The sequence below is a fragment of the Ursus arctos genome, unplaced genomic scaffold, assembly GCF_023065955.2.
Source record: "Ursus arctos isolate Adak ecotype North America unplaced genomic scaffold, UrsArc2.0 scaffold_17, whole genome shotgun sequence".
NCBI lineage: Eukaryota > Metazoa > Chordata > Mammalia > Carnivora > Ursidae > Ursus > Ursus arctos.
Window position 1 is genome coordinate 39434026 of NW_026622841.1, and position 13973 is coordinate 39447998.

General features: G+C 36.5%; 1 protein-coding gene and 1 pseudogene across 2 annotated transcripts in view; one reads left to right on the forward strand and one right to left on the reverse strand.

Moving 5' to 3' along the window:
* The window catches only part of DSC1 (desmocollin 1), a 30597-nt gene extending 17607 nt beyond the window's left edge, over positions 1–12990 (forward strand). Inside the window, exons 10-17 of one of the 2 annotated variants that reach the window (XM_044383141.2) lie at positions 838–1097; positions 1181–1323; positions 5614–5826; positions 7036–7278; positions 8651–8769; positions 9658–9912; positions 10664–10709; positions 10791–10875. In XM_044383141.2, the coding sequence (XP_044239076.2) occupies positions 838–1097; positions 1181–1323; positions 5614–5826; positions 7036–7278; positions 8651–8769; positions 9658–9912; positions 10664–10699 (1269 nt within the window). In that variant the 3' untranslated portion in view covers positions 10700–10709; positions 10791–10875. Of the gene's footprint in view, positions 1–837; positions 1098–1180; positions 1324–5613; positions 5827–7035; positions 7279–8650; positions 8770–9657; positions 9913–10663; positions 10710–10790 lie in introns of both variants that reach the window. The other variant, XM_026496145.4, reaches the window with a different exon arrangement.
* LOC125282720 (60S ribosomal protein L27a-like) lies at positions 6032–6583 on the reverse strand (annotated as a pseudogene).
* Positions 12991–13973: the final 983 nt, after the last annotated feature.

Consider the following 13973-nt stretch of genomic DNA (forward strand, 5'->3'; position numbering starts at 1 on the left):
GGACAGTGTATTTTGTTAGAAACTACATGCACAAGTTGTACTTTCCTCCGAAGATTTTTAGAAAATGCCCTTTAAATTATTATATTGCTTATTCTTTCTCTCACTTACTCTCTTTTTCTTTTTCTTCCCAGTGTTTTTTGTTTGTTTCTTTCTGATTGCTTGGGGGTTTTCTTTGGGGGGGGTCCAGGTTTCTTTCTCTTGCTTTCCTTTTTTTGTAATCTTGATGGATTTTAGTCTCTGATAGTTTAACCATTGTTTCAAGATTCTTTCTTATTCTTCAGGACTGAGCACTTTGATTAGGAGCTATACAACCTTAAATATGATAATTTTTTTTAAAAAAAAAACCTAAATATAATGTGCTTCCAAAAGATGTTACTGAATAGTATCACTATAATTTTTACACATACACTCAGAGTAACTGCTCCATGATAGCCAAATCTCGGGTCCTAGTGGTCTAATGATTTTATATACTTCTTATACTCTTTATATACTTCTGTTGTTTAGTCATCACTATTATCCCATTTGATGAGTTTGGATTTATCCAAACACTCATTCTGGATTTCTATTAATATTTAAACTTGTAATGAAAAAAAATGAAGGCAAGACCTTCCCGAAGAAAAGTGAGAAGAAAAATTGGTTGAGTCGTCAACAATTTTGCATTTGATAGTGTTTATCATTATAGGAGGTCAACTATTAGTCTTTACTATATTAGCACCTGCTTTGGGTAACATTTTATACACAAAAACAATATTCCTTTTTGTGCTAAAACTTGGAATCGTAGTTGTCTTTTGTAGGTAGTGTTACAAATTGACTGATTAACGTATGTTTACTGAACAGCCATTGAACTATGAAGTCAACCGCCAGGTTGTTTTGCAAATCGGTGTCCTTAATGAAGCACAATTCACTAAAGCAGCAAATTCAAAAACTCCTACTATGTGCACTACAACTGTCACTGTTAAAATTAAAGACAGTGATGAGGGTCCTGAATGCCAACCGCCAGTAAAAGTTGTTCAGAGTAGAGATGGCCTCCAACCTGGGCAAGAATTGCACGGATACAAAGCGTTGGATCCAGAAACACGCAGTGGAGAAGGCTTAAGGTAAGGTATTCTTCAAAATGACATATTTTGAGATTATGTCCACTCTTTGGTTGGAGCATTGACATTTGATTTCTAAAAACTAGGTATAAGAAGATAGGAGATGAAGATAACTGGTTTGAAATCAATGAACACACTGGTGACTTGAGAACTATAAAAGTGCTAGATAGAGAATCAAAATTTGTAAAAAACGACCAATACAATGTTTCCGTGGTTGCCATGGATACAGGTGAGTGCAATTTTCTAGAAATAGAGGATATATTTTTAAGGAAATCTTGGGGTGAATTTTGTTAATTTTCATATCAAAATTTAATGCAAAACAGATTTGCATTGATGGCTCAATTTAGTGGAGACTACCCAATGTCAGCTCCAGTGCATCAGTAATGCAAAACTAGGAGAGGACGAACGGCCAAAGACGGGGTAGCATCCTCCTAGATCCCCATTGTTTTCAGGAGTACATACTTGGATGATTATGGTTTGAACTTGCTGAAAGGGTTTAGCTCCTAAAACAGTTGGGTTCAAGGTAGGTCTGTTCTGAGCCTTTCTTAACGGGGAATAGAACATTTATCCTATTTCCTAAGAAATGGTCAAACCATGACTCTTAAGTCTTTTGCCATGGTTTGCAGTCCTTCTCCAAGGTTAATTCTAGAACTTACCTTGCGAAGAAATGTCCTTCAAATGTCATAAAGTAGTAATTTCCAAATCCTTTTGAACGTACACTCCTCGCAGTACACCATTTTTGAATGTGGACCATTGTAGCGTGTGCCCTGACAGTTTTGCTTGATGTAATGCAAGTGCCTGCCTGACTTAAGCTTTGATTGCTAAGACATCCTTTTCAAAGATGGCTATCTGGAATAAATGTTGCCCAGCAGACTAGAGAACGATCACATCACAATAGCCCTACCAGCCCAGGCTCCTTTATCTTAAAGATCTTGCTTGATTTCAGTAACTGACCCCTGGGGCTGTTGTTTTTTCATTTCCAAGCACTTTAAATTTCTGCTCATATGTTTTAAATTCACCAGTAAAGAGTGAGCTTGAGAAACCCTCAGGCCCCACTCTTGACCCCAATAAAAGCAGTATCCCAGGCTAGCTTTTTTTTTTTCCCTGACCCCCACAGTCTCGCCATGTGGCCCCAGGAGTGCCACATAATCTCCAGGACTTGTAAGTAATAAACCTTCCCCCCACCCGAAGTTCCTGATGGTTAGGACACATTGCAATCATACAAGAACCACAAAGGCCAGTCTAGCCACAAAACTGGTTATCCAAGACTGAGATCCGCACACAGCAGCCTCTCTGTGTTTACTAGTATGTTTGCACACATGTGCTGCTAGGCTAATGTACGCACCCTACAAATGCACAAACAAGCACTTGTAAAGTACTATTTCCATGTGCCCCAAAATATTTAGGTTTCAAAATCTAAAAGAAAAACTAAATGTAGGGGCGCCTGGGTGGCACAGTGGTTAAGCTCTGCCTTTGGCTCAGGGCGTGATCCTGGCGTTGTGGGATCGAGCCCCACATCAGGCTCCTCCGCTAGGAGCCTGCTTCTTCCTCTCCCACTCCCTCCGCTTCTGTTCCCTCTCTCGCTGGCTGTCTCTATCTCTGTCGAATAAATAAAAAATCTTTAAAAAAAAAAAGCTAAATGTAAATATCATTGTAAATATCATTACTTAACCACATGCATATCATCTTCCCTTCCTCTTGATACCTCTCACACAGACTTTTAATGTAGTTCTTTCAGTATAGGTAGAAAAAAAAAACTACTAAAGAATGGAGAAAACATTAGCTGAGAAATACAGTTAATGTTGCCACCACTCTAAAACCCTGGGTGATTTGCTACTCCTGTATGAGCAGAAGTGAAAGCTGAATGGTTTAAGAGCACAATTATGACGTCAAAGAAGGATTTACATTTACTCATTTATTGCACAAATGTTGATAGTCTAGTTAGTCCCAAGTACTAGGCAAGTTACCATAGAAACTAGAATTCAGAAGACAAGGTCAAATTCTCACATGATATGAATGAAAGGATTCCTATATTCTCATAAGAGGTTCTTGGCATGACAACTTTCCCCATAGAAGACTGTATGGGTATCATAGGAAGTAGAAATCAGTTAGGAGCTGCCCCCATAAAAGGATAAAGAGAAATTTCACAGAAATGAGGAAGCTTAGTGATAGGAAAATGAAATACTATTTGAAGAGAAGGAAAATACAGAGAATAGAAATATAAGAAATTAACTTTGTCTTTTGTTGCTAAAAATACAAGGAAATGAAACACCAAACCTAAACTCTAAGAATCTATGTCCCAGGCTCATGGATAACCTGGCTGTGCGCATAAAGAAGTAAAAACATGGACGTTATTCATTTTAATGTAAGACCACATGGTGACATCAATGCTTTTGTTTATTTGAACTTTAATCCATTAATATATACTTCCAAGGACCAAATATATAAGTAATTCCTTGTATTTCCACATGAACATTTACTTTTGGTGTTCATAAATAGTTCAGGATGATGACCTAGACATTCTTCTAGCTTTCTTCGCTTTTTTTTTTAAAGATTTTATTTATTTATTTGACAGAGAGAGAGAGACAGCCAGCGAGAGAGGGAACACAAGCAGGGGGAGTGGGAGAGGAAGAAGCAGGCTCCTAGTGGAGGAGCCTGATGTGGGACTCGATCCCACAACGCCGGGACCACGCCCTGAGCCGAAGGCAGATGCTTAACGACTGAGCCACCCAGGCGCCCCTCTTCTAGCTTTCTTCAAATCCAATTTATTTACTTCTGTTTCTTGTGTCAGTCTTCTTTGTCAAGCAGCCTGGTTTCCCTGCTGTCACCCTCTGCCTAGCACAGCACTGTCCCTCCTGTTCGAAATTCAGATCCCTTAGCTTCTTCACATGAAAGGCAGTGACATCTTCTGTGATTGTTTCCATTCCGTCTGTATTCAGTTCCTCTCTTAATACCTCTTAAGTCCCCCTTCCCTAGGAATGATATGTTAATTATCACAAGTAATGTATCTTTTCTATAAAAGGGTGTTTCATTGCTTCTCGTTTATATTACGTTCCTCTAACTAGATTAATTGTGCTAATTAACTCACATTTTTGTTAGTTTGCTGATTTTGACGTTGTTACTTGTATTCAAATTTATCTATAGATTTCTCAGGATCAAAATGTTTATGTCCTACTGCAGATTTCTTATTAGAAGAGCTGTATCTCTCTTTTATTTCTAGATATTATAAAATTTGTTCAGATAGAATAATTTTTAAAGAGGTATATACAATAGTGGCCTTTTGTGAAGTAATGAATTTTAAAATAACTTTTAATAAATTAATTTTGTAGTAATTAAGTGTTATTTCAAATTAAAAATGGATTATATTTGCATATGATTTATAGCAGTCTTTTTGATAAATGCTGAATTTATCTAATGCTCCAAATTCAGACCAGCATTCAAAGCAAAAAAATGAGAAACTGTATCAATTATTTTTCTGTTCATTTCAATTTTGAAAGCTTACCATTTATTGTAGCTTATTATCTTATCACAAGTGGTAAAATTTAAATACATTTGTTGAACTTCATTATCTCTTAAATAATGGGCAATATTTTCATCAAAAATATTGAGACTTAAGGTGTAAAGCAGCAGGCCAGTCACAGTGGCCATCTGGAGATGAGTAATGGCTCCTATGGTCAAAAGCCTTTATTGAATTAGGGAGGGTGTGCAAACTTATTTTTACGGTTTATTCAACCACGTTTTTTGGGAAGTATAAAATAGTAATTGCTTTATGTTCAAGGTGTTAGTATGAAGTTATAAGTTAGCCAAGAACTGCTAGGCAGATCATTAGGCTCTCAAGATGAGCATGACTTAGTTCTTAGGATGAACATGTTCACAGTTTAGTGTGTGAGTCAGTGATGAGCAAAGTGTTCTGAGAAATCAAAGGAGACTATTGCTGCCATTGTCCATAGAAGTCACGGCAAGTTTCAAGAGGAGGAGATATTTGAGTGGTTCTTGAAGGATAACCAAATATTATCAGGCAAAGAGAAAAGTATTCCCTGCAATGGCAACAGAATGTACCAAAGCAGACAGCAAAGAGTGCACGTAATGGGTTTGATGAGAAGTTTTACAGTTTGAGCAAAGAATATGTGAAGAAATGAGTCAGAAGAGGAAGTCAAGGAAGTGATTGAAGACCCCATGTGAAGTCTTTGTATATTCAAGGTGAACATATGCTCTTCACAAAGAAAGCTGTAAGAAATCAATTTCATTTTCAAGTGGCTATTCTGTAGTGACATTGCTCATAATCTCATACCTTTTCATTTGAAAAAAGCACCTCAAGATATCATCTGATACAGCCATCAATCTTCAAGGGAGAGGGACATGTCATTATTTTGTACTTGTAGCAATGGTATTTGTGATCCAAAAGTGTGTGAAATTCAAGTTCAGACAGCCACTAGACAGCAGAGGTCAGATGTGTATCACAGAGATGTTGAAAATAAGTTTTTAAATGAAGAAATAATCTATTTTTAATTTTTCTTAGATGGCAGATCTTGCACGGGAACATTAGTAGTTCTTTTGGAAGATTATAATGATCACCCACCACAGATTGATGAAGAAGTGACAATTTGTCAGCACGCTAAGGATTATGCTGTTCTCCAACCTGTAGATGCTGATGGACCTGAAAATGGTCCACCTTTTCAATTCTTTCTAGATAATTTTGCCAACAAACTTTGGAATTTAGAAACAAAGAATGGTATGTAATTATGCTAAATCTTCTAATCAGGAGGAACTTAAGATGGCTGTGGTTTTGACATCCACCTTAGTTCATTATGATAAATAAGCATTCATTTTGGTAAATTATTTTATTGATACCCCCAAAAAAGATAATACCTTGCTTTTTATTTTTTTATTTTTGAAAAGCTCTTGTTAACATTTAATGAATCTCCCTCCACATGGCTTCAAGCTACCAGGACACAGTCCTACCCCCCACACCCCTTACTCTTCCTCCCTTTTCCACTGAAGAATCTGGTCTCCACGAAGACAGGCTGTTTGGGGGGCTTTCCCTTCCCCTAGAACTTCGCAGTACCCGGGGCGCAGCACATCAGTGGTAGGGGCAGCTGCCGTCTTGTTCTTGGCAGCATTTACCCGTGTCTGCTCACTGACCGAGGTTCAGTCTGTCAAGGTCGACAGCTGGGCAGCAGCTCTGGTTCCTCTTCAAGCAGTAACGCCTCATACTAACTTTTACAAAGTGACCTGGGTGATCTTTGTCGAAGCCGATCCAGCGGTGACGAATGCATGCCGCCCGCAGCAGCCCGGCCCCCCGGGGGCTTCCGGTGCTAGCCCACGCGGCCGTGGCCGTGGCTCCCGTGGCTCCGAAGCTTCCGGGTCTTCCTCGGTCTGAATGGAGTGTTGGCAGCCCCGACAAAAGAGTGATACCTTACTTTTTTAAAGCGATGGATAATGTATTTATGTTTAGATTCTTGTTCCAAATATCTTTTAAGAAAACACATCAATCCATTTTAATATAATATTTGAGTAACGTCACGTATAGATCAGTCTAATGTATTTTGTGTAGAGCAATATCACTTCTTTTCCCTAGTTTTTCAAGAAAGCAAAACCATTTTTTAGAAAAAAAATGAGGGGCATCTGAGTGGTTCAGTAGGTTAAGTGCCCATGGGCTTTTGATTTCAGTCAGGTCATGATCCCAGGGTTCTGGGCTGGGTGTGGAGTCAATTTAGGATTCTCTCTCTACCTCTGCCCCTCCTCTCTCTCTCTGTCCTCTCTCTCTGTCTCTCCCTCTCAAAAACAAACAAACAAACAAACAAACAAAAACACCATAGAATTTTTCCTTTAAGCTAAATTCTGCACCTTCTTCCCCCCACCTTGCCCCAAACATACCAAGTAGAAACAATATTGTGAGTGAAAAGTCCTATCAATATATATTATGTCTTTTTTTCTCTAGGTAAAACTGCCATTCTCCGTCAGCAGCAACCTCTTGATTATAACTATTATACTGTGCCTATCATAATAAAAGATAGACATGGTTTAAATGCAAAACACATGTTAACAGTGAGAGTCTGCGACTGTACAACCCCGTCTGACTGTAAAATGAATATTAAAAACGTGAGAGATGTTAAGCCATCAAATGTAATACTTGGAAGATGGGCTATTCTTGCCATGGTGCTGGGTTCTGCATTGTTGTTATGTAAGTATAATTATCTAGAATGTGTTAGTTGAAAGCTTATCTAATATTTAAAATATACATATATGGTTGATCTTTATTTAATGACCTTTATAGCCTTCAGTAAATGTGTCCTTTTAAAAATCTTGTGTGTACTGTATGCCTGGGGTTTCGATTCACAGAAGAAACATATCAGTAAGAGCAAATTAAATTTAAAGTAATTTTTGGAGGTGTACGCTTAGTTCTTTCAATAAGAAGGTGTGAGATGCTGTATAGATCATTTCCTCTTCTTTGAGCTCATTTTTCCACAAGTAAAATAAAGAAATTGGTTAAGATTCCTTCCCATACAAAACATAGTCTTTTAGCGAGCCAAGTTTACACACAGGAAGAATCCGTGACGAGTATTCCAAAATTCACTTAGATCTTTATGCTCACTGTTATTAATGAAGGGATTTAACATACGTCTTAAGAAGACTCCAGTGAGGTGTGTCTGGCTGGCTCAGTCAAAAGAGCACAGGACTCTTGATCTCGGGGTTGTGAGTTTGAGCCTCACGTTCGGTGTAGAGTTACTTAAAAATAAATAAATAAACTTTAAAAAGAAAGAAACTTGTAATTAAAAAAAAAAAAAAAAGGACTCCTGTTAGTGGAAAACGGTCATATGGTGAACCACAGAGGAAAAGTAACGCATGCAAAGAATGTTAAGATTTTGCATTCTGTGAACTTTTTTTCAAGATGCAGAAGTGGTGGAAACCATTGCCCACACTTCATCTCTCCTTCCTACTCAGCCTCCCTCATGCCTTCCTTTCCTTTTTTGACAATGTATTTGAATACAGAACCTATCTGCATTTATAGTCTTTACCGTGTCCTAATTCACTGCTTTGAGCTTCAGATTAAACTAGACGTTCCCCTTAACGCGGTTATTACTTGACATACACTTTTAAAACCGGGCCCAGATTTTAGGTCACTGCCTTTCATGTTTGTATTTATGCCTAATGCCCTTTAAGTGTTTTGTATCGATTTGAATTATCAATAATACTAGCTTAAATTTCAATCAAAGGGAGTTAGTATTTCAGTGTGGAGGAGAAAAGAGAAACATTTAAGTTAATTCTGGACTTGAGAAGAGACCTGTTAGTAAACTACGCTCACTTCATCCTTCTTACTTGTATTGATTTCTTTCTCATTTTGCCAAGAACATAATCTCAACAAGACAGAGATGGTCTAAATACTAATACATTTGTTAATATTGTGTTTTAAATTTCACGATCCAAAGAGATCTCAATTTATGGAATAAATTCTTCAAAGTTCTGTGAAGAAACTTTTTTAAAAATCATGATTTAAATGATATACACCTGCATGAAAAAAATACTATTTTACTTAAATACTTTTTATTTTGTAGGTATTCTGTTCACTTGTTTCTGTGTTACTGCTAAGAGAACAGTAAAGAAATGTTTTCCAGACGTAGCCCAGCAAAATTTAATTGTGTCAAACACGGAAGGACCCGGAGAAGAAGTGACGGTAAATTAGATTTCACTTTTGTATGGCCTGTATGGTGATCGAATGGTAACTGCTGATTGTTACATAATAATAATAATAACAACAACTAATGTTTGTTGAGCACTTACTATGTCAAGCAGAACTCCACATGCCCTGCATGCATTAACTTTTTTTTTAAGATTTTATTTATTTATTTATTTGAGAGTGAAATTGAGAGAGCATGAGCCTTGAGAAGGGGCAGAAGGAGAGGGAGAAGCAGACTCCCCACTGAGCAGGGAGCACGCAGGGCTCAATGTCAAGGCCCTGAGATCACAGCCTGAGCCAAAGGCAGATACTTAACCAACTGAGCCACCCAGGAACCAAACTTCGTAATTCTATTGTATTAGTTTCGTAGGACTGCAAAGAATCACAAACTGGTAATTCCTTGACTTATGGCAGTATAAATCAAATTTTCACATGGCAGTCTTCTCCCTGTGTGCATGTCTGTGTCCAAATTTTGCCTTACCCACCCTAATTGAGTATGGCCTCATCTTTATTTAACTAAATACATATATAATGACCTATTTTGAAACAAGATCACATTCTAAGGCCCTGAGGGTTAGGACTTCAACATAATGAATTTTGATGGGAAAGAAATGAGGGGCGCCTGGGTGGCACAGCGGTTGAGCGTCTGCCTTCGGCTCAGGGCATGATCCTGGCGTTATGGGATCGAGTCCCACATCAGGCTCCTCCGCTGTGAGCCTGCTTCTTCCTCTCCCACTCCCCCAGCTTGTGTTCCCTCTCTCGCTGGCTGTCTCTATCTCTGTCAAATAAATAAATAAAAATCTTAAAAAAAAAAAAAAAGAAATGAAAGGAAATTGTTAGTTTCAATTCGACTCGCTCACCTTATAACTCTAACTTTATTTTTAGGAAGCAAATATTAGACTCCCCACACAGACATCCAACATTTGTGACACAAGCATGTCTGTTGGCACTCTCGGTGGCCAAGGAGTCAAAACACAGCAAAGCTTTGAGATGGTCAAAGGTGGCTACACCTTGGATTCCAGCAAAGGAGGTGGACATCAGACCTTGGAATCTATCAAGGGAGCAGGACAGGGAGTAACGGACACTGGCAGATACACGTATAACGACTGGCACAGCTTCACCCAACCTCGGCTTGGCGAGGTGAGTGCCAGTGTCTTTGAGTTCGTATTCCATGAAAGTTAAAAACTATTTATAAATCAGGATTTCCCAAAAGTTTTACTCCTCAGGCACCTGGAACCCATCACCTTTTCAGTCTTTATCATAGATAAGGTTTCAGGCCCAAGCCCAAAGGAAAAAATGATCTTTTCAAGCTTAATTTTTAAAATAAGGTTTACAAAACTGCACAACTATCTGGGAATGGCATGTGTATACATGTTTAGGAAGTATAAGAAGACCGATAGCTTCTTCCCTAAAAATTACCAGGAAGATCACCTGAAATGAAAGATTTGTATAGAGTGATGCATGGATCATAAATTATAAACATTTTTTAGTGTACTGAATCGTCTGTTTAGTTATGAAGGCCTAGCTATCGACATCGGCCAGATAGACTGTTCAGCTTTTATTTTGGGGGTTTTAGTTCCTTGTTTTATGTTCAGATTAATCAATATTGGTGAATATTAGCCAGTTGAATATATTACGTTATTGTCACTATATAACTGTACATAAACAGAAGAATCATAGCCTATATTGGTCCCCCCAAGTATGTGAAGACGCTACAAAGATACATGGAAACTATACAAATCTTATGTTCAAATGGGAAATTGTAAATTAGCTTTTTGATGTGTGTGTATCTTTAATTTTCATAAATGTGTTCTCTAGGAGTATTTATATATCTGCTATATTTTCAGAATGAATATAATACAGACCAATCATGTGCATTTTTTATATGTAGGAATCCATTAGAGGACACACTCTGATTAAAAATTAAACAGTAAAAGGTAAATCAAAGACATTATTTTTATGCTAATATGTTTAGGTGTCTTTAAAAAAATAATAAAATGTGCTTTTTTTTGATACAGAAGGTGTATCTGTGTGGACAAGACGAGGAGCGTAAACATTCCGAAGACTACGTGCGTTCCTATAACTATGAAGGAAAAGGGTCTATGGCCGGCTCTGTGGGCTGCTGCAGTGATCGGCAGGAAGAAGAAGGGCTTGAGTTTCTAGATCATCTGGAACCCAAATTTAGGACGCTAGCAAAGACATGTGTGAAGAAATAAATGTGTGTTTTAACAGAGAAACATCTACAAATGCATATGTAGGAGTTTATTGAATGTAAAATGATAGCAGCATCTGCTAATATGTTGTTTATTGGAAGTAAACTTTGAGTCATGTATAGATAAGGATACTATAAATACAAAGCGCCCCTAAAGTCTCCTCGTCTGATATAACTTCCATATTCTCTAGAAAGAAAAGTTTCGTATGTTAATTTTCTTTTATATGCATGTATATATTGCCCTTTTCAAGACTCTACCAACGCGTGCTCTTGCATCTTCTATTTGAAAACTTACGTTACTCTCTATGCTAATGAAGTGTGTGGTGGGAGACCTGGGTATTGTCAAGGCTAATGAAAAAAGAATTTTAATTTGAGATGAAAATTAAATATTTTTTTTTCAAAATTCTGGGGAGATTGCTCTTAGAAATACTCTTAGAAATATTGTCTTTGGTCCCAGAGAATTGATTCCTCTACCTGAGTGGCTATGTATTGAAGGACTTTTAAGTATTCTTTGGTGCGGTCTTCAATTTGGTAAATAAGTACTCATTTCTCACTACACTTTCACACTGCGGCGGTGCTCTCAGCACGGTTTGCTTTCAGGAGCCTTCAGCACTTGGTCCTTGGATCTCTGCCCATATGGATGCATAATCAGGTTCCTATAGCTTCTAGGATTGTTGGAAAGGCAGGGACCAGAACAAGCCCACAATAATGTGAGCCACAGAGATTTGGTAAGCATCAGATGGGAGGATTTCCAAGAAAGAATTGCAACCTTGATGCCCATGGTTTGACTTAGACTCACAAATATGGTGCTCGCTTCGGCAGCACATATACTAGACTCACAAATATGTTTTGTTTGCCCACCAGGATGTACTATTACCTTTTTAAAACATAAATACCTTTGCAAGAACGCGCACTGTCTAGCTTGACAGAGGCCCACCATCTTCAAGCGTTTGTGAAACCGCCTGGCAGGCATTAGACTTGCAACCCTGATCCACGGTGCTTAGCCTTTTAAATATGCTAAAAAATGGAATGAGCATCCATATTGGAATTTAACACTCTGCCTACCTTGGTAATTACTTTAAGAAAATGGAAAATCAGAAATAATGAATTTCTAGCACGTAAATGTTAAAACATGGAAATCTATGAAAGCAACACTTAACCAAACAATTGTTGAATGATGGATAAATGAATGAACACGAGTTAACAGATTATTTTGAATGTAATTTAGAAAGAAGCCATATATTTAAATAATATTTTAGTAGTCTTTTGTGCCAAACTCTCTACATTTACAGACAATACAGTGTATATCACATGGAAATTTCTCATTCAGACCAAAAACCTGTTTCATTTTCTTTAATCTATTAACTAGTTAACTATTGAAAAGAGTGGTTAATTTTTTTAAAATTTTGTAATTCTTCTTCTTATTCTCAATTACAGCTTCTGATTAAAGCTGTTTCTTGATGTGAAATTGGATATTAGAGCAGGATATAAAAGTAGTTTTAAAAAATAAATATTTTATTTTATAGGATGTCCACAGTGTTTGATTTTTATAGCAATTGTGAGTAAAATAATTTTGGGGGGTAATTCAATTTCTGTTGTCTGAGGTATACATTACTCTGACAATGGTACCTGTTTAGAAATCTTTAGGTATAATATTAAAAATTTGGAAATAAATCATGACATGTTATAATCTTGAATGTAGGTGCAGAACATTTTCTGAGCAATTAAAAACCATTAGCCGAACATTAATTTATATGTTTGTTTATGTTTTCATTTCTTGTATTTACTTCAATAGGAAAGAGAAATTTTATATCTGAACAAAAAGTAGAATTAAAGTCCAAAGGTTAGCAAAATAAGACACTCTAAAAGTATTATCAGAATTGTTGGAAAGTACAGAAAATGAATTTGTATTAAGCAGTTTGGGCTCTTTTAAATATTTTCAAATACTATTAAAATTTATCTCACAGGGGATCTATGATTTGTCTTTTATTTAGGAAATCCATGTTCTCTGTTTACATTCAAAATTAAATGTTATTTGTATGACTGATAAAATTTATGAAACTCCACTGTCTTGTTTACCAATTTAGTTGGTTAATAAAGCATTCTATTATTTTTATGGCTTATTTCATATAAGTTAATCATCAATCATCAATAAGTAAATCATTACGAACTGTTCTTCCTTTTATTAAATCTATAGTTAGGGAAAATATAAATTAAGTTTTTCTTATCTTGATTCAGATCTCAAAAGTATACCATGTTGAAAAAATTCCATGGGGATACCACGATAGATGAAAATTGATATAATTATTATAAATTAGCTTTGTTAAATACCTCTAACTTTACTGAGCTTTCAATTCTCCTGAGTTTACTAAAAATATTTTATAAAGCTTGATATCTATGCTTGTGTTTACTTTTAGAAAATGGAATATGCTGTTATTTGGAAATTGTTCACAATAGATGTTGAGTTGAGGAATTTTATTATCGTAGAAAAGAAAAGCTAACTCCATTTCGTAGTGTCTTAGCTTTAAAAACCCTGTACCAGTTGAAAATCCTCAGTTAGATGAGGGTAACGAAACAAAACAAACTATGTATATTTCTGCATGTCTCTGGTTTCTTATCGATGCTTTTCTAATAAATCTGAAGGAACACTGCATTTGTCTTTCTATTACACAGGGAAAAGAGAGAGAGCAGGAGAATGTGTTACTAAGAACGAATAGACCATTGTATATTTTGTAGGGTTCGGGAAAATTAAGGGAGCATAATTTTTAAAAACTCTTTGAAAGCATAATGCTGCATAAAAAAAATAATAAAAATCACAATCTCAAATTCTTATCACTAACAATAAAATAACCACTTGCAAATATATGAATAAACAAAATAAGAAGCATCATAGAAACAAATCCATTAAGTACATTCATAACACACATTTTGTAAAGATTGATCAAATTATTTTAAAGTCTTCAGTGTTGAAGTACAAAAATTTGAGTAA